Source organism: Panthera leo, chromosome D3, assembly GCF_018350215.1.
Source record: "Panthera leo isolate Ple1 chromosome D3, P.leo_Ple1_pat1.1, whole genome shotgun sequence".
Classification (NCBI taxonomy): domain Eukaryota; kingdom Metazoa; phylum Chordata; class Mammalia; order Carnivora; family Felidae; genus Panthera; species Panthera leo.
Window position 1 is genome coordinate 41,402,572 of NC_056690.1, and position 26,491 is coordinate 41,429,062.

General features: G+C 34.1%; 1 protein-coding gene across 4 annotated transcripts in view; it reads right to left on the reverse strand.

Annotated features, from left to right (window-relative positions):
• The window catches only part of SMCHD1 (structural maintenance of chromosomes flexible hinge domain containing 1), a 167,728-nt gene that overhangs the window by 121,712 nt on the left and 19,525 nt on the right, over positions 1-26,491 (reverse strand). For all 4 annotated transcript variants that reach the window (XR_006195121.1, XM_042909996.1, XM_042909997.1 and 1 more), the window contains exons 6-17: positions 16,583-16,697; positions 16,343-16,462; positions 11,594-11,760; positions 9,597-9,687; positions 8,702-8,912; positions 6,284-6,404; positions 6,022-6,205; positions 4,503-4,697; positions 2,844-2,957; positions 2,183-2,289; positions 1,377-1,459; positions 671-784 (exon numbers count right to left, since the gene is read on the reverse strand). Coding sequence is in view for 3 of the 4 variants with exons in the window: in XM_042909996.1 (XP_042765930.1) it covers positions 671-784; positions 1,377-1,459; positions 2,183-2,289; positions 2,844-2,957; positions 4,503-4,697; positions 6,022-6,205; positions 6,284-6,404; positions 8,702-8,912; positions 9,597-9,687; positions 11,594-11,760; positions 16,343-16,462; positions 16,583-16,697 (1,622 nt within the window). In the remaining variant the exon portion in view is untranslated. The remainder of the gene's footprint in view (positions 1-670; positions 785-1,376; positions 1,460-2,182; positions 2,290-2,843; positions 2,958-4,502; positions 4,698-6,021; positions 6,206-6,283; positions 6,405-8,701; positions 8,913-9,596; positions 9,688-11,593; positions 11,761-16,342; positions 16,463-16,582; positions 16,698-26,491) is intronic.

A 26,491-nucleotide genomic window follows, 5' to 3' on the forward strand; every position in this document is an offset into this window, starting at 1 on the left:
AAGCAACGGACAAGAAACAAACAAGATGATTCAAATTAGGGAAATATAAAATGAGCAAGAATACTCATTTCTTCTCCAGTCAACAGGCCTATAATCTAAGCCAAGTACTTCTAGCTCACAGGTTCAGAGCCATAGTTTTTTGATTTACAACAGATTTTATGGATTAGCTAATCTGAATTCCTATCTAGTACAAATTCCTACACATATATACACCATATCTTATTTTAGCCCACAGTCACCTTCTTGGGAAAATTCAGAATAAAGGGTTTAAAAAAAACAGGGTGCCTGGGTGCTGGGTGGCTCGGTCAGCTAAGCACTGGATTCTTGGTTTTGGCTCAGGTCATGATCTTGCAGTTCGTGAGTTTGAGCCCTGCACTGGGCTCCACACTGAGAGCGCAGAGCCTGCTTGGGATTCTCCCTCTGCCCCTCCCCTGTTCGTGCTCGCTCTCTCTCTCTCAAAATAAGTAAATAAACTAAAAAAAAAAAAAAACCCTTGGAAAAATACCGATTAAAAAATTAGTCATAACACACTTGGAATTCCTAACTTTAATCAAATCTACTGTGTCTCTCAGATTGTTAGATCATCGATAATTATATGTAGATATTAAAACCTGCATTATACATTTAAGAACAAATATTTAAAAAGATCCAAATTAGTTTGCATACTTACAATGCAATATAACTTTGAGCTCAACCAGGAGTTTCTTTGACCCTCCATGACTTGTTCCTGGAAGCTTCTGCATTGCTTCCCCCTTTTTATTCAGTATTTCAATTCTTAATGCACCTACCAGTCCAAAATTTAAAATAAGAATGTCTTAGTTACACTCAAAAAATGTGATGAGGTCCATCAAATGATGAATAAAGAAATTATGGTTTATATACACAATGGAGTACTACATGGCAATGAGAAAGAATGAAATATGGCCCTTTGTAGCAACGTGGATGGAACTGGAGAGTGTTATGCTAAGTGAAGTAAGTCATACAGAGAAAGACAGATACCATATGTTTTCACTCTTATGTGGATCCTGAGAAACTTAACAGAAGACCATGGGGGACAGGAAGGGGGAAAAAAAAACAGGTTAGAGTGGGAGAGAGCCAAAGCATAAGAGACTCTTAAAAACTGAGAACAATCTGAGGGTTGATAGGGGGTGGGAGGGTGGGTGATGGGTATTGAAGAGGGCATCTTTTGGGATGAGCACTGGGTGTTGCATGGAAATCAATTTGACAATAAGTTTCATATATTAAAAAAAAATGTGATAAGTCTGCTAGGTCTTGACATAGTGTTTTAATTCATCATGGTCTTTTACATATTAACTATGTAAGACACACAAAAAGCATATTTTCAGTATTAAGGGAAAAAAAAAAAAAAAACATACCAATGGGGGTTCCAGCAGGCCTAATCTCATTTGGCAACAATTCATCTCCTTCAGGCCAAGTTACTGATAATCTATCAGGGAGCCTATTATGAAACCAGCATATTAATGTTTCATGAACTATGTTAACTATGGTCTTAATAAGATAAATACAAGTCACCAGAAACTGTAATATTTATTTTTGATATAGTATTTTGAAAGGCTAATGCTAAAATTCTATATGATTAATAATCTAAAAAAATTTCCCTAACCATTACTGTGGTTACTGAAACAGTAATACAAAATCTCTTGGTATTAAGAGCCAAGAATTATCAATTGGGGGGAGGGGGTTCCTCTGCTCTTTTACAGTACAAGTTACCTTTGGGAAATACAATAAACTATAAGAAGAGAATTATTAGTGAAATTCAGTAAGAATCAAAATGACTGCATCATTAGCCAAGCAGGAGCTACAAACAGTTTTGTTTTTCTACTTTCCTTTACTTCTTTGGTACTGATCTTTACCTCCCAACAGTTACTACGACTTTCTTCTAGTGGTAGGTCAAACCAAGTTGTTTTCTAACATATTTGAGTCATAGTGCCTATAACAGTGACACTTTAGATACATAAAATTTACTTTTTCTACAAAATGCAGGATTCTATTTTACAAAGCTCTCAATTTTTTTTAACAGCAAGTTCATCACAATATGTAAATCTAAGACTACAAATGTCCTATTATGTGTCCATTAACAACACACTCAAGAATAGTTAAAAACGCTATGATTCATTTTTTATTTTGTTACTCTTATCCTGCAATTTGAAATGTGAATTACCTTGCCATTTCATCTTCTACATATTTTTTCACAGCTTTCTCAGCAACTGTCCTATCGAGCTTTGCAATTGGCACAGTTTTTACTTCATCATACAGTGCTTGAGGTTCCTGAATAATTTATATCAACATTTCAAAAAAAAAAATTCAAATTTGGCTACAATGAAAACATTTGTTTCTTCCAAAGAAACATTTTACTCCAATTAAATATGTAAGTCATAATAACCATTATTACATTATACCACAATGGTTCTTCTATTTTTCATGTAACCTCCTTAGACATAATTAAATACCATTTAAATATTATCAAGAATATAAGGATAAAGCCCACTCTCATTTTAGAGTTATTCATCCTGGAGAAAGAATTCTGGCTCCAATTTTTTACTAGTTTGTGGGCCTTGGACAAAATTTGCACTTTACAAAATTATTCTGACAACTAGAAATAACATACGTATGTTTGTTAAACATTGGGCAGATGTTAAGCTCTACAGATTATTGAAAACACCAAATAAGAAACACAAAAATTCATGCTAACACTAATGTATCCAAAAGAAAAACCAAATGCAAGCAAAATATAAAATACTGTATCTTTATTTCAGCATTAAACAAAAATAAGCAGTACCAAGAGACTTCCAATAAAAATGTTTTATTACTTGCTATCTTACCATTGCAATCTGAACCTCTCCTCCTGTGGCATATACTTCTCCATCATGATCACCATAAAGAAAAAATTTTACTATGCTTCCATAAAAGAGAGGAAGTGTCTTGATTGTCTTGACCTAATAGTTTTTAGAAAAAGGCTTTTAGTATTTACTAAAACAGGCTTAATATTCATAATCATAGAACTATTTCACTGAAGGGGAAAATTCAGTATCGAAAAATTACTGAAAAAAAACATTCTAATAAAGTTGCATTTATTTATATTTGCTTATATAAGTTTCCCACTTATTCTTAACATACCTTTGTAAAGACACAGTGGCTTCTTCATACAAAAATGTCATTGCTATGCATATGTCTAAAAGGTCTAGAATTCCTCCAAAGTCAATTATGAAGCCAAAATACCTCAAACCCTTTTTTCCCCACAAAATCTTGCTTTCAGACTATGAACAGTGACTATGAACAGTGAATAACTCTGACAACTTATTCCTTTCAAATAAACTGGCTCAAAGCTTGCCTATGGGTACTTCTTTTCCTTATGTGGCTTTAAAAATCTAAAGATAATTTTCATTAGTTCAATTCAGAAACTCTTGACAGGGACTACAAGAGTTTATACACAACCTACTTTTTCGGCCTCATTTCTAAACTATTTCCTTTCACACACAACATGCTGCAGGACAACCCAACTTTACTACTTGCTGTTTCACTGCACTTACCTGTATTGTTGTCTGCGTTCAGATTATGGTCTCTGAGAAAGCACCTTATTCAACTACCACACAGAACTTGACAAAAGTGTTCACTTCCTCCTTGTAACTCACTGCTTGACTTCAGGGTTTCCTTCTATCTTTATCCCTTTCATTTTCCTTTGCCAGTGCATCCTTTTCATCCTAACCCCCCTATGTGTTGGAAAAGCCAGGCTCTAACTTCACACATTACACCTCTCTAGATGATCACATACAATTCCCAGGCTTTAAATACACGATGACTCCTTTCCCACTACAGAGTGAATGGACACCTTCAACCTTTGTAGTATCTGCATAAACACCCAACTCTCTACCTCTTTCAAGATTCATACAAATGCCACTTCTTGCCCAAAGAATGTCATGATATGCTCTTCTCCCAGGCCCATTCATAGTCAGAAAATGCTCTCCTCTCCTTCCAAACTGCCAAAGCAGTATTCATTCTCTCCTTTCAAGCACTTGTTCTCTTATCTATTATTATTTATGTTTAGGTTACTACCAAGTTTAGACTATAATGTCCCTAAGGACAAAAGATCTCTCTCCTAGATCTCTTCATTCTCTATAATGTAATCAACAAGCAGAGTAACTTACAAGCAGCAAACAGGTAACGAAAATTTAGTAAAAAAAAAAAAAAACAAAAACAAAGCAAAAACCTCATTACATCACATTAAAAAAATTTAAGACTCTCCATTTGAGTAAAGTTTAGTGCAAGAAAAAAAAAATAAAAAGCTTACTAATAGAGCCTTTGGGAAACAGGTTTTTAATAAGTGCCACATTAAATTATGCCATTAAAATCAGTTTGATATTTTCATTCTTTCCTGGCTCCTGAGGAGCCAATACATGCACTATTTTGTTGTTAAATTCTAATACATCTCATTTAGTTTCAAATTCTATTCAAAACCGAATCCAGAAATAAGTTAAACCTACCAGCTGCCCTGCTTTATATATTTTTCCATCCCATTCTATTGCTGAGTATGTCGCCCAGGGGCCCTGCTTTTTAGAAGGAAGATCGGGACGTGTAATTATTCCTTTAAAAGATGTAAATTTTATTTGTTTGTCATACTTCTCATGACAGTCCTTCAGCCATAAAGCAAATTCTCTATCAATTTTCATTCGCTGTTCCTGTAAAAAACAATTTTTAATGCTCTATGAAATATAGCTACTAGTAAACAAATATAACCATAGATGCTTGTCATTCATTCCTTTTTTTCTTCCACATACCCCACCCTCAGAAAACCTAATAGAAAATTAAAATATTCTGCTGGAACTTTCTCCCATACAAATTTAGATTTCTAACAAAAGCATTACTAAAGAAAAAAAGTCTTTGCTATCATCTTTGGAACCAAGGTCTCAATGGTCACTACCAACAACAAAAAGCTTTCCTTCTCTGGTACGAATTTAAGAGTACACCAAAAATGATGAATACTGGCTGCCTAGCAGAAAGAGAAAGGTGATAAAAATTTCTCTCCATTTATCAAGCATGCATATACATACATACATATATACATACACACATACACACACACACATACATACATATATACACACACACAGTAAACATACCTATAGCGTATCTATGGTATTAAAATATAATTGGGGGAGTGATCAGGGGAAAAAAAGGTCTAAAAAGCTCCTTATGAGGAGGATAATGAAAAAAGGGTTGAGAAACACTGCTATACTGAACACATTTTTCCTTTTACATATTATATATACATATATATACGTATGTATATGTATGTGTATATGTATATATATAGTACCCATTCAAAAAAAGTTAAAACACGTATAGAAAATTAAGTGTTTTCTAATAATAAGAAAATGTGTTATTGTTTACCATTCTTCACCCTGTTGGAAGATAGTATAGAAAGATTTACACTCAAGCATAAGCTGTTTAATGCCTGTCTTTAAGAGAATTAGTAGGGAAAAAAAACCTCCACAGTACATGCTTTCACAGACAATGACACATGAAGTTCATTTCTTCCTACATATCTTACTGTATAATATACCATTTCCAAATGAAAATGGAACAAAATAAAAAATGATTTCACCTTAAATTTATTAACTTGCAACTGGAAAACCAATCTTATCACTGAAGAAAGTTAAGCCTACCAAATTTTTATACTGCACTTCAATGTACAGCCCTTACAGTATAAAATATTATTTTATTTGCTCTCATCAAATGGACATGCTTCTGTAGCTTCTATTCACTGTCATAGGTCTTAATATTAAGATCTAAATATCTGTAAAATTTTCATCCAAACACAGCCTAATCAGTTTGAAATTTTTGAGTAATGTAAACACATAAATGCTCAAGAATTTATATTCTTTTGATTTAATAAAATAAAAAGCATAAAAATTATCAGTACAAGTCTATACTACTTGTGATTTTTCTTGTACTTAAAATAGAACACAGGCAAATATTCAAAATTTATATTTAAAATCATACCTGTCCATTTAAAATCCTTGTGAAAAGGGTGTTCTTGTCTTTCAATTTTAGCTCAAGATCCATAAAAGTCAGTTTATTTGTGCTGACCTGGAATTTGTCATTAGTGAATAATGCACCAGATATTCTATTGTAACATTCAATTGGCGCAAGCCCTCTCTTCTTTGGAGGAGTACACCAGTCAAAACTTGAACAGAATAAAACATCAGTTAGTAAAAGATAAGGTTTATAAATCAATGTAATTTCAGCAAAAATCAAAACTTACTCTTCAACAGATGTATATGGTATTAGCCGTCCATTCCAAAAACATTCAAAAATAGGCCTTTTCCCTCTTGCTGCTTTCTCAAGTATAAAACAATCATCATCATCATCTTCATCTTTTAATTCTAAAGCAAATGCATGAGTAGAGCAAAATGTTTATTGCTATAGAGTTTATGCAATTTATACCACTTCTTTAAGTGAAATATTAAAGTTGCTTCAGAGAAACTATGACAAAAACTCATTAGGTCTCTCACACTGTTTTCTGTAAAACTTAATGACAACTTTAGTTTGCCCTCAGAAAGGCAGATTTCTGAAGTTGTTCCCCATTATCAATGGTGTTCTTATTTATATTAATATATAATTACTTACATTACTTATCAATCTGTGTTAGGAGTACTACACGAGCTGCTAAGCCTGCAATCTTTAAAATCTATTTACAGTGTAGAAGAGTCACACATGCAAAGAGACTATGCCCTATAGCAGAATCGCTCTTCCCTACAAATACAGAAGCTTGAATACTGTACCTCAAATACAAGTTTCACAATTCTGTCAGAACCAGTAGGTTCACATAAAAATCATCTGAGAAATCTACAGTATCTAGTAGCAGCAACTGTGCCTAGTTTGAACAAATTAATCAATAACACTAAACTTAATTTTACTTTAAATAACCTATTAAATTTTCAAAGATCAAATTCAGGTGATACAGCTACAATTATAACATATCACAAAGCATCAGAAGCATTATTAGCACAATTGTCTATAACACTTTTATGCTTCTGAGCAACACATTTTCATATATCCAAACAAATTAGGATCAAACACTATGGTCCTGATAGAGTAACACCTTAGTTATTTCGGCATTCAGGCACCTACACAAAATAAACTCTTCTTCCCCCAAAAAACACTCAACAAAGAAGTTCCTTTCAATCAAACCCAATCACTTTGCTCTTGGAGAATCCCTCTGGACCACACAACTTATTGATTCTTATTTTAAGATACCACTTGAAGAACTTTATCTTTTTGTCTACAGCATACAAAAATGACAAAAGGTTGGCAAATTAAAAAGGGGTCAGCTACATTGTGGAAGGTAGAGCCACACTTACTAATAATGTTGGACACTATTCTAAGGATTTGCACCAGCTTCTTATCTAAAATTCACAACACCTCTACAAGGAAAGAGATTACCTCCCATTTCACAGATAAAGAAACAGATAAGGAGTAGTTTGTCAAAGTTTACACAACATAAAGTGTCAAAGATGGGACTTACATTAGGAAATCTGGTTCCAGAACTCACAAGACTAACAAGTATTCTGAATGAGAAAGTTTAATATTGTTACTCTATGTATTCAATGCAATCTCAGTACTCCACCAGGATTTTTTTTTTTCAACGTTTTTTGTTTTTTGTTTTTTTTATTTTTGGGACAGAGAGAGACAGAGCATGAACGGGGGAGGGGCAGAGAGAGAGGGAGACACAGAATCGGAAACAGGCTCCAGGCTCCGAGTCATCAGCCCAGAGCCTGACGCGGGGCTCGAACTCACGGACCGCGAGATCGTGACCTGGCTGAAGTCGGACGCTTAACCGACTGCGCCACCCAGGCGCCCCCCCACCAGGATTTTTTTTAAGTGAATGTACAAAGTGATTCCAAAGGTTACCCAAAAGAGCAAAAGATTAAGAATTTTCTCAAAAACGAATGTTAAGTGTCCTGATCTGCAAGTATCAACATACAATACGAAGCTATAAAAGTATCATTACTCATATATACAAATATAAAATAGATCAATAACTTAAAGAATTCAAATGTGTGTACTTATTGGAACTCAGTATTATAAAATATTTCAAACTATTTAAAAAACAGTAACATTAAGTAACTGGTGGTACAAAACCAAATACTCACATGGAAAATATTAAGGCAAAGCCCTACCTCATTGTAGTACAAAAAAAGGAGATTATACATGCATTAAAGATCTAAACATAAAATGGCTTTTAAAGAGAACTACAGGACATTTTTATAATCTGGAAATATAAGAAGGCTTTCCAAAGCAAGACAAAATCAGAAAGCATTAAAAAAAAAAAAAACTGACATGACTATGAAAAGCTTAAAACTTATTTATAAATACCTACAAAGATAATGAGAAAACAATATATAAAGGATTAATATGCAGTACATAGCTAAAAGTTCAGTAAGCAATTCATGAGAAAAGAATATGTAATATTCTTTAAAGCCAGTGCTTTACTCATCTGGAAGTGAATACACACATAAATCAAGAATTATAAAAATTATAAATACGTAAGAATTTAAGACATGCTTAAGAAAACAAGTTTTAAAATTTATCTAGCCCTAAGAGCCCAACTAATAATAATCATTAAAAAATTCTAAATCACAACTTCACATTTTGTAGCTAAGATAACAGATTAACATACTTGATGGAAAGCATGGATCATCAGGGTAAGTTTCTCTATCATATAAGAAAGGGTGGTATCGAATAATCCCTTCCACTACACCATCGCCTTCAACATGAGCCTTGAACTCAAAACTATCAGCTGCTGTGTTTATATACAACGTCTGCATGTCATCTTCTATTTCCCTTAGGTTGACAATCTTAGGTGCCTTCCCCTTTTCAAACATAGAAATCTAAAATAAAAATAAAACAAAAATAATTAAATTCTATGGTGACTTCACTTTTGCTCTCAACTATGATCTAACAACAGAATAGGTAAAAACTTGTATTTAAACAAGTAATCATATAGCTTAATTAAATATATTTATATATGGGTTAAATAACCATAAGTAGCAACCCAATAAGGAACACAATATACTACTTAAAAAAATAGAACATAAGCAAAGCAGAGCTAAAGAACAATTAACTCAGGAGTACATTTAAGGCTTCTTGCTAGAGGTAGGAAGTGAGACAACGATGCATGTGAAATTCTTTCCAAGATGTGGGCAAGGATATGGAGAACCCAATATTCATGTTCTATACTTCTAAATCTTACTTCACCATCATAAGACTTTTATGAACAAAGAGAAACTTTATATCCCTTTTCCTCCCCACTTTGATATCTGATGTTCAGCAACAACTCACATCTCTAAAGAAGACAGGAGAAAAAGAAAGCAAATACTATAGTAAATAAAGGTTCAAAAACTACATAGATCTAATAATGATCTCTCTATTTAAATATTAAATTGCCAAAATACTTTGGTAAAAGACAAAGAAAGAAGGGTTGTCTATTGACTGATTTTTCTTATCCAAAGTCATTTGGAACTGGAACAGATACCTAATAACTTGTAATATTTTAAAAAAGAATTTTATCTTACTTCAATATCAATGTTGTTGAAAGGTCCAACTTCTTTTGATGTACGTTTTTCATTGCCTTTTGGGCCATGAATATAGTAATGATAAATATGCCTAAAATGTAGAAAAATAACTTTATACTTTTAATTCAATTTAATTCATAAAATTACAGTTCACATAATAACCTACAAAAATAATTTTTATGACCACTATTTGGCAGTATCTATTTGGTAGGTACCAGCCAAGCACTATACTAAGCATTCTTAAATACAGTATACCATTTAACGGTATAAACAATTTGAAATGCCAGGTATTACGATCTCACTTTATGGATATAGAAATTGGGGTGCAAGGAGTTCACACAATTTAAGGTTACAAAACTAGAGTTGGAGAGAGGTGGACTACAATCCTGGCCCTTCCAACATCAAAAGCCCACATAAATTACACTTCTAAGAAGTATAGTATGAGAACTAGAAGGCAAGAGACTATAATTCTACTTGTCAGGAATGTTCTAAAAGAGACTTAAATAATCAGGGAGTACATAGGATTGGATATTTTTAAACTATCTGAATATGAGAATGTTATTCTATAACTCTCGTCTCTCCTCTCTTACAGCATTGAGACATTCTTCCCCTAACATTCCTAAAGCAAAACTAATAAATTCAACATAATCCCTTTAAAAACCAATTCACAACTCACTGCTACTTTGTTTTTAAGTTTTAAAAGTTTTTTGGTAAGATTATTTAGGGCTAAACCATACTATGTTATTATTTACTCTTCAAACAAGTATTTGCAATATTCCTTCATGTGAATTTTATTTGTAAAAAATTATCCTAGCTAATCTTTAAAATACTGAAATAAAAGGAAATCACTGAAAATCTTTAGGTCTTTCCTCATGCATATCAAAAGTGTTACCGTAATCAACAGTTAGTTTACAAGAATACATTAAGAAAGTGCTATAAATAGCTTAAAAGAATTTCAAAGAATGGTTAAAGTAATAGATTATTCTTTGCTACAGCAAGATTATATTCTGTGTTATGTACACTGAGCTCCTTTGGTTAAAAGAAATCATTACAAAATAGCTAATGAGATGTGTACTTCGAGAATAAAAATTCCAAAGTCCTATTTAAAATTCTTAGGTTACAGAGTCAATAAACATCAATACGCAGCAAGAAGAAAAGATACTTCTAAAATAAAATTATTTTCCTATAAAAAATTTTTAAACTGTTAGTATACATTTCTCTACAAAATAAAAAAAAAAATCTCAAATTAAGTACATTAGTTAGTCTTTTGGGTAAATACAAAAAATGTTTTTTAAAAAATGTAAATTTTGTGCAGTTGTACCCATTTTTGCCATACTCAGTAATTCAGACTAATGCAAATTATGGAAATAAATGGTCCTTACTAGGTTTACAGAGAAAAAACTAAGAACCATTAAACATTCTGATGATTTAGTCTAATGGAATATGTCACACTCCCTAAAAGTTGTCCTGGAATAGATATACAACAATTTATTTTCAGTATTATTAGATCATATAGGCCAATTTGCATATTTTTATTTTAACAGACTTCATGCATTCGATAAACATTTATTGAGCATCTATTACTTAACAGGAAACACTAGGGATATAGTAGTACATAAAAAAGATTCCAATAGGGGAAGGCAGACAAAAAATTAAAAAAAAATACATGGTACGGAAGATTATGATAGGTGCTACAGAGAAGAACCACAAAAGGGGAATATGAAAGTGATGGTGCTGAATTTGATATAAGTTCCTAAGTTTATTTTAAATTTTATGACAGGTCTCAAAAGCCTGTCCTTCAAATAACGACCAACATACTGCAAGTCATCAATATTTATTTACAGAATAGAGAAGTATTTTAATGCCAAGATCAGAGCACTGGTTACTGTACTGAAGGGAAGGAAATGAGGCACAAAACACACAGCAAAGAGGTTTTTGATGTATCTGTAATATTTTGTCTTTAAAAAGTAGTAACATGTCCTCAAATAATTACTTACGCTAACTGTCTTGTCCAAAGAAGAAAATAATTTTTCAAGTACTGTATGTGTTCTGGTTGTACTCCTGTGATAACCACAGCAGTAAAGCTATCTTTTTCTTTCTCCTCTAAGATAAGATGATGTAGAAATCTTTCATCATCATTTGTAATGTGAACAGAATCAGATGGCTAGGAGAGTGAATATAAATACAATAGGTTAGATACACTTAATTGTAATAAACAAATAACATTTACATTGACTTTTAATATGATTTGCTTGGATAGTTCCATAAACAGGCTTCAAAAAACTTTTGAAGGAAAATGGTCCAATACAAATCAGCTGAGTATGTGACAATGCTGTGAGAGCAGGATAGCTTTAACATAAATTGCTAATGTGGCATATATACAGGAATACCCTATACCATAATGCTAAACCAATTGTAGAATCATAAAAGAAAAGGTAAAACAACAACAACAAATACTGAGTTTAAAAATGCTGAAAAAAAACTGAGGACACTTACTCTAGGGTGGAAAGAATTCTTCCTTGAGATACCTACCACTTAAATTGGTCAGGACAAATGCCCAGCTCTCCATGTTCAAGAAAACTGGGATGCAGCCTGAACCCAGCTGGCTTAGCCCAAAGGAACTGTGTTTAAAAGGGAGTAAAATCATCCTGTGCCCTAGTCCAGTTTCAGAGAATATCTATAGCTTGCTCAGAAGGAAAGTGGGGAGGGGGAAAGAACAGGGAGTGTTTGAGGGTAAGAATTACAAATGTCTCGTTTTTACAGTTAGTCTATATGTGTTAAAATTACATGTATATACATACATACACTATGTATGTTGCTATATACATAAAAGCTTGTAAGGATACACGCTGAACTATTACATCTAGGAAACTGTTTTTTTTTAATAAGCATCTATTACTACAGCACATTAAGTAAATAAAAACAAGCCCTCTAAGGGTGCCAGAGATGGTTAAGCGTCTGACTCTTGATTTCAGCTTAAGTCATGATCTCGCAGTTTTGAGATCAAGCCCCCCATCAGACTCCTTGCTGAATGCGGAGCCTGCTTAGGATTCTCTCTTTCCCTCACTCTCTGCCCCTCCCCTACTTGGGCACATGCACACACCCTCTATCTCTCTTGCTCAAAAAAATAAACACTCAAACAAACCAACCCTCCAAAACCATTCCAATGCATCGCTACACACTAACACTACAGCTACAACATACAGTATACAAATAACATTTTATACCCTTTGAGAGCTTAGTGGATTAGTTTGGGTTTACTAATGATGTGGGTTCATTACCAAATATTTATCAAGCACCTTCTAAGTCCTATGACTCAATATAGGCACAAGGAAGATAAGAGTTAACTAAGACAGTGCCCCTCCTCCCTATAAATTCCATCTAATAGATGAGAAACAAGTGATTACAAAACAATGTGCCATTATAAAGATATGAACCAAGAGCTACAGAATTAAAGAGTGTGACATTTTCCCAGAAGATTAGAACATTCCAGCCCCATGAGAATATGAAGGATTTGAGAGTGTAAGGCAAACAAGGTAGTTTGAAGTATATATTAAATATATGATGAAAGATGAGGCTGGAAAGGCTGAAAGAAGCAGTGAAAATGGATGGAAGAGAGGGTAGATGAAAAACTATTTTAAAAGTCAGAACTGAATGGTGAATGATTAACAAGGATTACATAATTACTAACTACTCTGGCCAAGGGATACTGTTAATTGAAAAGGGTAGAGGAAAGGTGAAGAGAAAGAAAGAATAGGGAAAGATGTAGATAATAATCTGATTTCAGAGGTACCAAAAGTGAGTTCTTTATGGAACATCTGGAAGGACATCTAACTGAAATTGGAAATGAGTATACCAGATGTAATCAGTTGGTATTCAGCACCAATTCATCCCACCTTTTGTTGTCCCTTCCTGGGCTGCAGAGAATGCAAAACCAAAAGTCTACCTTTCAGACTCCCTTACATTTTAGGTTGTGGATGCGAATTCGGTTTCATCAATTAGATGTAGTAGCCAAAGATTTAGAAAAGGAAAATGACTCAAAGCCCATTTCCTGAGATGTCTTGAACGTCTTCTGTTATCATGCAAGGTACTGAAAGACCAATATTCAAGTTCTGGCTTCAAGTGTTAGCACTGATACAGCACGGGTTATAGCCAGAAGGTCTGTGTTTTGATGTTGGGAACAATTGTGGCAGCAAGACCTTTCCAACACCTGGATCACAGATAAGGCAGGGTGTTTCTAAATTCCAGATCCAGTGGTGGTCCTCCAGCTACCTGGTTATAGCAGATGTTACAGCATGCCTTGAAGGTCACTTCAGAGTGTCCCAATAGCTTTCTATAAGGCTCAGCCAAAAGCCCACTCCTAGCGCTTTCAAAAATCATGCAAACATCAAATTCCTTTTATTAAATCCTTTTCTGTTTGAAGAGCCTACAATGATTTATTTCCTCAATGGAGTCCAGCCTGATTCAGTGTCTCAATCTTAAGAGAAAAGTCTTGACAAATACAGATTTAAGAACTGTTAGTATTAAGTAGCATATATATTGCCTCCTAGAAAAAGCAAGACTCCTGGTTGTACGTCAAGAGCCACCAACTCTGTACACATTGTAATAACTGTGTGTAAAAGTTGGAGAAGCCAAATAGTAGGCTGGAAAAGATTGTCCAGAAAAAGAAAAGGACCAAGGGCCTACCAGTAGCCATGAAACCTATGTTGGGACAAATTAAGCACAAAATCACAGGAAAAAGTGGCAGAAATGATGATCCAAGAGACATTAGTTCTATCCAAGCTTTATCATACCTATACAGTTTTAAAAATCACTTGAATTCTGAACTCCTATTTTCCACCAGTTTTAACACAGCATAATATTTCCACAAATATACTTTACAGGGCTTTGTGACGGTAACATAAGATGACAAAGATGGAATATCAGTATGTAAATATAATATGATATATAAATTGTGTAATAAATACAACAAACTTAAAAAGGGGAAAAGAGGGATGAGCAAAATGAAGAAATTTCCTAAACAGAGAATGTTAAGTTATACAGAAAATAAAGGTGGCTTGTAAGTATTAAAAAAAAAATCAGCCCATTAATAAAGAAAAGGTATTATTTTCACCTGTCAAATTGCCAGCATTTTACTGCCTTCCCCTCCACTCTACTTTTTAAAAATAAGGAAATTATCAGATAGGCCCTTCCACATACTGTTTTGGGGAGTATATTAGATGTGGGTTTAACCTTCTAGAAGAGCAATTTTGTAATACACACCATGAACATTTAAAAAGTTTAAATTCATTGTCATAACTATTAAGATTGTAATAGCTATATGAAGAAAAAACTGCAAAGACATTCATGGCAGTGTATTTATAATAAAATCCTTTAAATACAGTAAATGCTCAACAGAATAGTCAAATTATAACACATTCAGACAAAACACCATGAAGGTATTAAAAATGTGTGTGTACTAGGGCACCTGAGTGGTTCAGTTAGTTAAGCATCCAACTTTGGCTCAAGTCATGATCTCACAGTTCATGGGTTCGAGCCCCACGTCAGGCTCTGTGCTGACAGCTCAGAGCCTGGAGCCTGCTTCAAGTTCTGTGTCTCCCTCTCTCTCTGTCCCTCCCCTGCTCACATGCTGTCCCTCTCTCTCTCTCTCTCTCTCTCAAAAGTGAATGAACATTAAAAAAAATAATAAAAAGTGTGTGGTACAGCAAAATATTTTATAAAATGGAGAAATACTCAAAATGTTAAAAAAAAATGTGCGCTCAAAACTGTTATATAAAAAAAAAGTAAGTAGATGAAGGGGATTAAGAGTATACTTTCCCCTTCCAACTCAAGATGCCAATAAGGAGGTTTTATTCTTAATTCCAGTGTTATTTACAGTGTTATATTAGTTTCAATAAGTGTACTCTTGATGAGCAATGAGTAATATACGGAATTGTTGAATCACTGTATTGCACACCAAAACTAATGTACAACACTGTGTAACACTGGAATTAAAATTTAAAAATACCAAAAAAAAACCCCAAAAAACAAAAAAACCAAACACCCTATAGCCATATAATAAAATAAAAAAGACCAGAAATTCAACTAGATATTTTTTTCTGGAATCTGAGCACATTTTTATTTATACTCTTCTATAAATTTTTTATAACTTGTTTTAGAATAAGAAAAGACTTAAAAAGCTCAAACTTTAAAGATTTTAAAACAATTCTAAAATATTTCAAGTGGAGAAAAGTTGAATAATACAATACTATAACTCACCACCAAGACTCAAATTCATTAATATTCTGCTCATTAAAATTAGAATATGAATGCAAATTTCTAACAAAAGTAAATCACTCATTTATTTCTCTGGAGCTCCGATTTCCTAAAAGCTTATTTCCCTATACTATAAGTGTTTTCTACTCTAAGTCTGAAACTGTTTGACAAAAAAAGATTTAAAAAATCAATCTCAGTGTAAGGGAAAAAGTTTATAATTATATGATCAATTTCCAAGGAAGTTTACTCAGCTTCATGAGACATCTTGTTGCATTGAAGATTTCCAGCCTGAGAAAGCATGTATATGGTCACTTTTGCTATTCACAAGACTAAAGCAAAAAGAAGAAAAAGTAATGGAATTTGAAAATTCCATACCTTCAAGTTTTTAAAGCAATAGCTAAGTATCTTAGCTAGAAATTGAAAAAAAAAGTACTTGTCTCTATCTGTCCAATTTAACAACTTTATAATTAATGAGTTAAAATGTATCATACCTTTCTGTTTCTAATATATCCACTATATATTGCCTCTTTATTTTTCTCCTTCTTCTCAAAATCTTCTTTCGAAAGCACAAGTTCATGAACATCTTGGGAATCTGCAGGTTTGCTTATCATCTGTTAAATATTAAAGACTACTTTAAAAATTCCTAAAAGTTAAACTAATTAGTAATTTAGACAGAATCAACCTCCAAGTATTTTAATCAACTGTCATTTAAAAGAAATCTTTTTACTTACTCTGGCTGATTGTCCAACAAAGAAAACAGCCTGCTTGCCCCCAACACCAAAATAGGAAATATCACTATTTAAACTGCGTGGCACTGGTACTGGACGAACATATCCTGAATGATCACTAAAATAAAACATTAATGCAGTGACTTTAAACAAGCTACTTAGATGCCAAAGGAAATTGTTAAAGCACTTTTATTAAGTGTTAATAAAATGACCCTTAAGCTAGACAACACCCCCATTCAAGGTAAAAGAATCAGAGCCCAAAGTCAAGATAAATAGTCCAGTGGTTCTCAAAATGTATTCCCCAGACCAGCTATATCAGCATCACCTGGAAACTCAAAAAATGCACCTTCTTGGGCCCACCCTACTAAATCATAAACTCTCTTAGCAAACAAGACTAAATAAATATCTGTATCCTTATATATCCTACTGCCCCTAGAACTGTCCCTTCAAAATTGTTTACTGCTTCTAAACTTGTAAAAATAATTTCTGAATAATGAGAATTATAGCAAAAACATTTCTTATTTCCTAGTAACATGACACAAAAGAACCTCTTATGGCACCATAACAACACTCTGGAGAGTAAGCATCCCTGGGTTCTCAAAATAAAGGCTAGGTATCAAGGGACACCATTTCCCAATATGAGATACAAACAGAATTGGGGGTGAGGCTACAACCCCTATTACACTCAATGGAAAAGCTAAAGATCAGATGTGGCACAGCTAGAAAGAGAAAATACAAAGACAGCATTCAGAGAACTTACCCATAAGAAATAAAGAAAAGGAACAGAAAATATCAAAGTAGGTATAAAAGACATACCTTTCCAAAGTAGGAAACTATCTCACTACACTACAAGCATAGTTCTAGAAAGAGGAAAAAATGGAAAAGGCTACAAATAATGTCTGACAAAAGCTGGGGAGTCAGGAAATGGGAAACAGTTGCGAAAAGACACAAATTTTCAGCTATAAGAAAAATAAGGTCTGAGGATCTAATCATTAACACTACTGTATGTATAACTGAAATGTGCTAAGAGAATAAAATTTAAAAATCCTCTTCTCTGCCTTTCAATTGAGGTTTTAGACCAATTACATTACTGTGACTATTGGTATGTTTTGATTTAAACTTAACTGTCTTTTTTTTTTTTAATTTTTTTTTTCTTCTGCGTTAAGAGGGAAAAAAAAGAAGTATGTAAGGTGATGAATGTGTGAATTAAACAGAGGGAAGGACTCCTGTTTAAAGGAAAATAACGAGGGCACCTGGGTGGCTTAGTCGGTTAAGCATCTGACTCTTGGTCCTGATCTCACAGTTCATGTGATCGAGCCCCATGTTGGGTTCTGTGCTGAAAGCACGGAGCCTGCTTAGGATTTTCTCCCTCCCTCCCACTCTGCTCCTTCCCCGCTCACGCGTGTTCTCTCTCTCTCAAAATAAATAAACTTAAAAAATAAAAATAAAGGAAAATAAAAAGAATACAATTCAATATTTAATATATATCAACAGAAGCTTTGTAAAAACAAAACATCAAGACAGTAAATGGCATGGGGGTACCTGGCTCAGTTGGTTAAGCATCCAACTTCAGGTAATGAATTCAGGTAATGAATTTAAGCCCTGTGCTGGGCTCTGTGCTGACAGCTCAGAACCGGGAGCCTGCTTTGGATTCTGTGTCACCCTCTCTCTCTGTCCCTCCCCTGCTCACACTCTGTCTCTTTCTCTCAAAATAATACTAAATAAATTTTAAGACAGTAAATGGCACAGGTATTACTGCTGTGGTATGCTAATACTGTATGTAAGTAGTATATTATTACTTGATATAGACTGTGACAAATTGAACATACATACTTTGAATGCTAACATTATCAATACAACAAGGGTAGCAAATAATAAGCCAACAAAGGAAATAAAATACTCATTTTAAAATACACACAAAATACTCATTTTAAAATAAGGCAGAAGAAAAAAGAAAAACAGGAACAACAACAAAAAAAACATAATGAAAAAAACAAATAACAAAGACCGCAGAGTTTAAATCAAAACATCCCAATAATCACAGTAATGTAACTGGTCTGAAACCTCAATTCAAAGGCAGCGATTGTGTAATTTTAAGACACAACTATATTCTACCTTAAGGAAACTATTTTTTTTCTAGAAACTCTCTAAATATAAAGTGACAATAGGTTAAAAAGTTGGAAAAAAAGTTACCATCAACACAAATGTAAAAGCTGGAGTAGCTGCAGTAACATCAAAGCAAGCTGATAAGGAGTATCACCAGGAAATGATCAAAAAAAAAAAAAAAAAAAGAACAATGAAACAAATACATAGATAAATAGGTCTTCATTCTCCTCTTGAGTTTTTAAATTATATTAGTCTGATGAAATCAAAATAACACCATTTGATATGGTTCTCAATGTACATGGAGGTAAAACTTAAGAAAACTCAATTATAAATGAGAGACAGTGAGGGAACCTAAATAATTTGCTAAAATTTCTAAAATTCACTTTAAGTGGTAAAATATCCTTACTAGTACAATGTAATGTTATGTATGTATACAGTATTCCTCAGAACCACTAAAAAAAAAACCAAAAATATAGTCAAAATCACTTTATAAAAATAGCAAAATACAGAAAAGTATGTTGAGTAACCCATAAAAAGGCCAGAAAAATGAAAAATAAAAGGAATAGAGAAGCTATACAAGACATACTTAAGTCCTGACATATATATCAAGAACTATAGTAAATGTGACAATACAAATACACTAAATAAAATGAATAAAAAAGTGACCCAAGTATAAATTGTCTACAAGAATTTCCAATATAATGATACAGGTAGGTTAAAAGAAAATGGATAAGAAAAGACATACCAACCAGGAAAACATGAATGAAAAGAAAGCTAAAGAATATCACATAAAATATACTTCAGAGCAAGAAAATTATCAAGGACAGAGTAGCATTACAGAATAATAAAAGGATCCACTTACCAAGAATGCATAACAATTCTCTAACTGCGTATACATAAACTAACACAAGTTCAAAATACATAAAGCAGAAATTAAGAAGTGAAAAAAGAAACACACCTGTAAATAAGTGGGGGACTTCAAAATTCCAGCAAGGATATAAAAGAATATACCAGCAAGGATATAAAACCATCAAGGATATAAAAGAACTAAACAATATCGACGAATGGAATCAAATTGACATTTACAGAACACGCCTCCCAACAACAGCCGAATATATATTCTTTTCAAGGACACAGAAAATTCCCCCAAATACATCATATTCTGGAGCACAAAACAAATCTCAACAACAAATTTAAATAGAGTGTATAGAGAATATTTCCTCTGACTATAATAAAACCAAACTAGACATCAACATAAAGAGGAAAATATGTTAAGAACACGTAGAAATTGAACAACACATTCCTCAATCTATGGATCAAAGAGCAAATTACAAAGGAAATAAAAAATACACCAAACTGTAGGACAATGAATATACACCATTATCAAAACTTGTGGGATGTAGTGAAAATAGTTCTTAAAGATTTGTAGCACAAAATCATCATCTTAGAAAAATCTCAAATCAATCATCTAAGATTCCACACCTCAAGATACTACACCAAAAAAGAAAAAAAAAAAAAAAAAGGACATTAAGAGCAGAAATCAAAGAATTTGAAAAGAGAAAAAAATTTTTTAATTTATCAAAGCACACATTATTTCTTTGAAAACATTACCAGTAAATATACACTACTAAACTTGAAAATGTAATGAAATGGACTAATTCCTAGTAAAATATAACTTACCAAAACTAAGTCAGTAATTGCCTAAATATTCTTATAACTATATTTAAAAAATCAAAGCAATAGTAAAAAATTCCTCCCACCAAAACAACAGACTCAAATGGCTTCATATGTGAGTTTCAAAACCCAAACTTTCAAAAGAAAAAAAAAACCCTCAAACTTACATAAGTGATGGAAGTATAAATAAATACAATCACTCTGGAAAACAATTTACTACCTTGTACATTGGAACTTTTATCTTTTAACCCACAAATTCCCTTCTAGGTATCTAAGAACTTACCTAGATTTGGACTAGCAAATACATATGTAACATTATACACACACATAAACACTTATAAGTAAGATAGTAATGCTTATAATGCCAAATGTGGCATGGGGAGCCAAATGCGGCATGGGGAGCCAAATGCCCACTGACTGGAGACTGGATAAATACAGTGCAATTTTAAGTATGCACAAAAGAATATTATATGGTTATGAAAAAGAAAAAACTACAGACCCACACAAAGACGAAATCTTAGTAACCTAATATTAAGCGAAAATACAAGTCCCTTATAGAACAACATATCATATGACTATCCTTTTTCGCAGCATCAAAAAACAAGCAAAGTTAGATTTTTTTAATATAAGGAAATAAGGGGGCACCTGCATGGCTCAGTTGGTTAAGCATCCCGAATCTCAGTATCGACTCAGGTCATGAGCTCACAGTTTGATTTGTGAGATCAAGCCCTGTGTTGCACACAGCAAAGCCTCCCCTGCTGGGGATTCTCTTTCCCTCTCTCTCTCTCTCTCTCTCTCTCTCTCTCTCTCTCTCTCTCTCTCTCAATCTGTCCCTCCCCTCCCCTCTCTCAAAATAAACAAACATTTAAAAACAAAAATAAGGAGGAGCGCCTGGGTGGCTCAGGCCTGGGTGGCTCAGGCCTGGGTGGCTATGTGCTGACAACTCAGAGTTGGAGCCTACCTCAGATTCTGTGTCTCCCTCTCTCTCTGCCCCTCCCCTACTCACGCTCTGTCTCTCAAAAATAAACATTAAAAAAATTTTGTTTTTAATAAAAAATAAAATATTTTGTTCAAATAAGGAAATAAGAAAAACAATTCAAGATAGTTAACTGTGATGGAGAGGAAAAAAAACAGAACAAGGGAGGAACACACAGATGTAAGTTACAGAAACTGTGCTACTTAACTGGTTTGGGTGGTAAATTCTGGTTATTCGGCTTATTAAATTTTTCAATAAACCTTAAAAATACAATGCCTGAATTGATAAATTGTTATAAACCAAAAACTGTAATTAAATTCTATGAACCTAATGTATTAAAAAAAAAAAAGTAGGGGCACCTGGGTGGCTCAGCCAGTTAAGCAACTGACTCTTGATACTGGCTCAGCTCATGATTCCAAGGTTGTGAGATCGAGCTGCCCCCCCCCCCCCCCCTACAAAGTAAATGGTTTCTAAGACTTTAATTATTATGGCAATGTTTCTAGGAAACAACCTGAAAATACCCCCCAATATTATCTTAAAAACATATACGGGAAATACACAAAAGTTTAGAGAGAGATGGGCTCAGAGATTAAACACACACATACTTAGACTGATTCAAAACTAAGAATTCTAGTCACTGACAGTGAATGGACATAATCACCAGGAATTAAGTCTACTTTTCAACCCAAACCATCTATGCAAATCTAACCTAGGCAAAAACCCTATCATAGCAAATAAGGTTAAGAACACAAATGTCTAGGTTTCAGACTTGTGTAAATAAGTCCAGAAAATTTCCTTTATCTACACTCAAGGGTTATATAAACATCCCTTCATGAAGGTAAGTACAAGAGAAAGATAATCTAAGACCCTACAAAAATTTTTGCATCACAGAAGCACTCCTCTAGAGAATTTAGAAAGATCCCTCAGGAATAACATAATCCAAAAGAATTTCAAAAAACATTCATATTCTTGATACAATGTAAAAGGACACTGTATCTTTTTGATATATTAGTACTGTATAAAAGAGAGAAAAAATATGCAAGAAAAGAAATCACAGAAGATGTTGAAAGTAAGAAAAAGGAACAAGAGAGAGAATAAAATTAGTAAAAGAAACTAAAATATAAGTGGTTGCCAGGAAATAGGGTAGAGTGACTACATATGTATATTTATATCTACCTTGAACCTATCAAAGGGAATAACCCCACAATAAAGAAAGCTTTACCTCCAATAAAACTGACAAATGGCCACAGATCCTTATTAGAGTTTCTGGAATAATCTATGCAACACAATGAAACTAACCCAATTAAAGTAGGATGCCTAAATGTTCCATAATCATTCTCTGAATTCAAGTAACACCAATACCAGAAAGTAAAAGTTCATCCAAATTTGCAGAAAAGTATTGAAGACGAACTTTTTCTTTAGCAAAATTAGGGAAAATCCTGTTGAGGGTCCATTTCTACAACCTAAAAAAAAATGGCATGGGAAATAAGCTATGTGGCATACTATTTTTATTAAAAAAAAAAAAAAAAAGGCTACCTAAGTTGAGGACCTTTCAATGGCTGAGCAGGAGGTAGCACTGATTCAACACACATCTGGATTATGACCACACAGCAATTATGTTGTAGGTATCTAATTGAACTTCTTTTAAAAAAAATTTTTTTAATGTTTTTTATGAGAGAGAGCATATGCACTAGCGGGGGAGGGGCAGAGAGAGATGGAGCACCAGCAGGAGCAGGGCAGAGAGAGACAAAGACAGAGAATCCAAAGTGGGCTCTGCACTGATAGAGAGTCCTGTGAGAGGCTTGAACTCAAGAACCGTGAGATCATGACCTGAGCCAAAATCAGGTGCTTAACCAACTGAGCCATGCAAGCACCCCTCTTTTGTTTTTTTAAACGTTTGTTTCTTTTTGAGAGAAAGAGCGCGAGCAGGGGAGGGGCAGGGAGAGAAGAAGACACAGAATCTGAAGCAGGCTCCAGGCTCTGAGCTGTCGGCACAGAGCATGATGCAGGGCTCAAACTCACAAACTGCGAGATCATGACCTGAGCTGAAGCCGGCACTCGACCAACGGAGTCACCTAGGCACCCCGAATTTAACTTCTAAGGCAATGATTATAATAATGCCTGAGCGATGAGCCAATTTTCTAGGTTCATGTAATGTTCTACATGTTATTAGAGGTTTGAATTACACAGGTGAATGCATTTGTCAAAAGTCGGTTAACAGAGTCAGCACTTCCATAATGGTAGAGTAAGGACCTATGAAAACTCACTCATTGATAAAAGCAACAGAACATCTGCAAACATTGTCAAAAATCAACATTTTCAGAATAAGTATTAACCAAAGGCTTGAACAATCCAAGGAGTGTTTATTCAAGACACACAGTTGAATCTCAGAACAGTGAGCTCTGTGATGTTTTAACATGCCCAATCCCACTTCCTGCCTCACCAGCTCCACAGAAGCCTTGAAAACTGATAGCCTTACAATCACAGTGAAAACCAGCTACCCAGGAGTCACTGGAGCAAGTTTGGAGTTCCCCTAAAGCCCCTTTCCCATAGAACTGCCATTATTAGATTTGTCTGACAGTTCCCAAGGAACCTCCACTCACAGGGTTTGCCTTTATTTGACCCAACTCAGAACCTGCTCACTGTGAACCACTTTTCCCTCAGTCATTTGTCAAAAACTTATCAATGGTAATTATTTATGATCACAGCTGAGGAACGCAATGAAAACAACTGGGAGGAAATAAGAACCTGGCCAAAAACTGACAAAGAAAAGCTGGAGAATGAGAGATCCATAGTGGGTTTTAAAAGCTGCAACATATTCATGAGAATAGAGAAGAAGGGCATACTCATATGCAGGGCTAGCCACATGCTCAAGAAAGCCCTAAGCTTTCATTTCTGGCTGACTTTGAGGTTCTGTGCAAGCAAGAAGTAAAGACTAAGGCAGAGTTTTAAACTTCCTACCAGAGCATTAAAGACATACTCCAATATGCAAACAGAACGCACTGGCAAAAGCTCGGAAGACTTGATGGTTCCAGACATTTAAGGAAATGTCCAATCACTAGCTAGCAACACAAGATAAAGAATACAGACTTTACAGAATTAGTTTAGAGGGGAAACTATAAAAATAACAAAAAAACCAGAAGCAACAAACAAGCCCTGGGGAGAAGGATCAATCTAACTTCCAGAGTTGCAACACTATATTATTTAAAATGTCTTATTCTCAACAAAAAATTGTAAACTGGGGCGCCTGGGTGGCTCAGTAGGTTGGGTGGCCAACTTTGGTTCAGATCGTGATCTCACAGTTCCTGAGTTCGAGCCCCGCATTGGGCTCTGTGTTGACAGCTCAGAGCCTGGAACCTGCTTTGGATTCTGTGCCTCCCCCTCTCTCTGTTCCTCCTCTACAGACACACACACACTCTCTCTCTCTCTCTCTCTCTCTCTCTCTCTCTCTCGCTCAAAAATGATAAACATTAAAAATAGTTTTAAAAAAAGAAAAAAATTATAAGCCATGCCAAATTAAAGTATAGTCCACACACAGGAAAAATAGCAGTAAGAAGAAACTGTCTCAGAGAAAGCCCAGACACTAGACTTACTAGACAAAGATTTAAATCAGCTATTTTATTTTTTAAATACTTATTTATTTTGGGGGCAGGGCAGAAAGGGAGAAAGAGAATCCCAAGCAGGCTCCACGTTGTCAGCAAAGAACCGGATGAGGGGCTTGATCTCACGAACCATGAGACCATGACCTGAGCCAAAACCAAGAGTAGGATGCTTAACCAACTGAGCCACCCAGGAGCCCTTAAATCAGCTATTTTAAAGTGCATTACATGAACAGAAATCATGAAGTAAATAGTGAAGTATGAGCACAGTGTTTCACCAAATAAACAACAGAGGCAGAAATTATTTTTTTAAAAAAGAACCAAATAAAAGTTCTGCAATTTAAAAAAATTCAGTTAAGTGGCTCACTAGCAGATCTGAGTTGGCAGAACAAAGAATCAGTGAACTTAAAGGCAGGTCAACTGAGTGTACTTAGTCTGAGGAACAAAAAGAAAAAAGAATAAAGAAAAATGAACACAATCTCAGAAACCTATAGGACACCATCAAGCATATCAATATATGGATAATAAGAGCCACAGAGGAGAAAGATTTGAAGAAATAATGGCCAAATACTTCCACAAATGTGATGAAAAACATTAATCTACAAATCTAAGAAGTTCAAACACCAAGTAGAAGGAACTCAAAAGACCCAAACCTAGACACATCAGTATCAAACTATTAAAAGCCAGAAAAAAAAAAAATCTTGAAAGCAGACAGAAGAGATTAGTCACACACAAGGGATATGCAATAAGATTAACAGCTGATTCTTCATCAGAAACTATGGAACCAAAGGCAGTAGGCAAACATGTTCAAAGCATTAAAAGAAAAAACTCAACTTTCAAAAATAAAGGAAAGGTTAAGACAGTCCCGGATAAACAAAAACTGAGGGAATTTGTTGCTAGTAGATCTGCCCAAAATAGTTACTAAAGATGATGCTTTTTACATCCTTTCTGATTTTTCCCCCTTCTGATTTAAAAGATAACTGCATAAAGCAGTAACTATAAAACTATGTTGATGCAACTATGATGTATAAAGATGTCACTTATATAAAAATAACACAAAGGAGTAGGAGGAGAATAAAGCCATATAGAGGCAAATTCTTTGTATATTCCAGACAGTAAATTGCTATTAATCCAAACTGGATTGTAAAATGTTAATTGTAATCCCTACAAAAACAACTAAAAATTAGACTAACAACTACTGAAAGCACATTAACGACTGCTAAGAGTGAGGGAGATGGTGAGGGGACACACAAGTGACCACCATGAGTAAAGGTTTCTTTTCTTTTGGAGTGATGAAAACGTTCTGGAATTAGTGGTGATGATGCACAACTTTGTGACTATACTCAAAACTACTAAATTGTACACTTTAATATGGTGAATTTTATGGTATGTAAATTATAGAACCATAAAAAATAAAGAAATCCAATGAAAAGCTTCAGACAGATGTGAGCATTTCACTGCATATAAATTTTACCTCAAAAGAAACGGACTCTAGTAATGGTATCAATGCTTTAAGCATTAGGAAAAAGTTTACAGATATCTGTAATTTATTTTGAA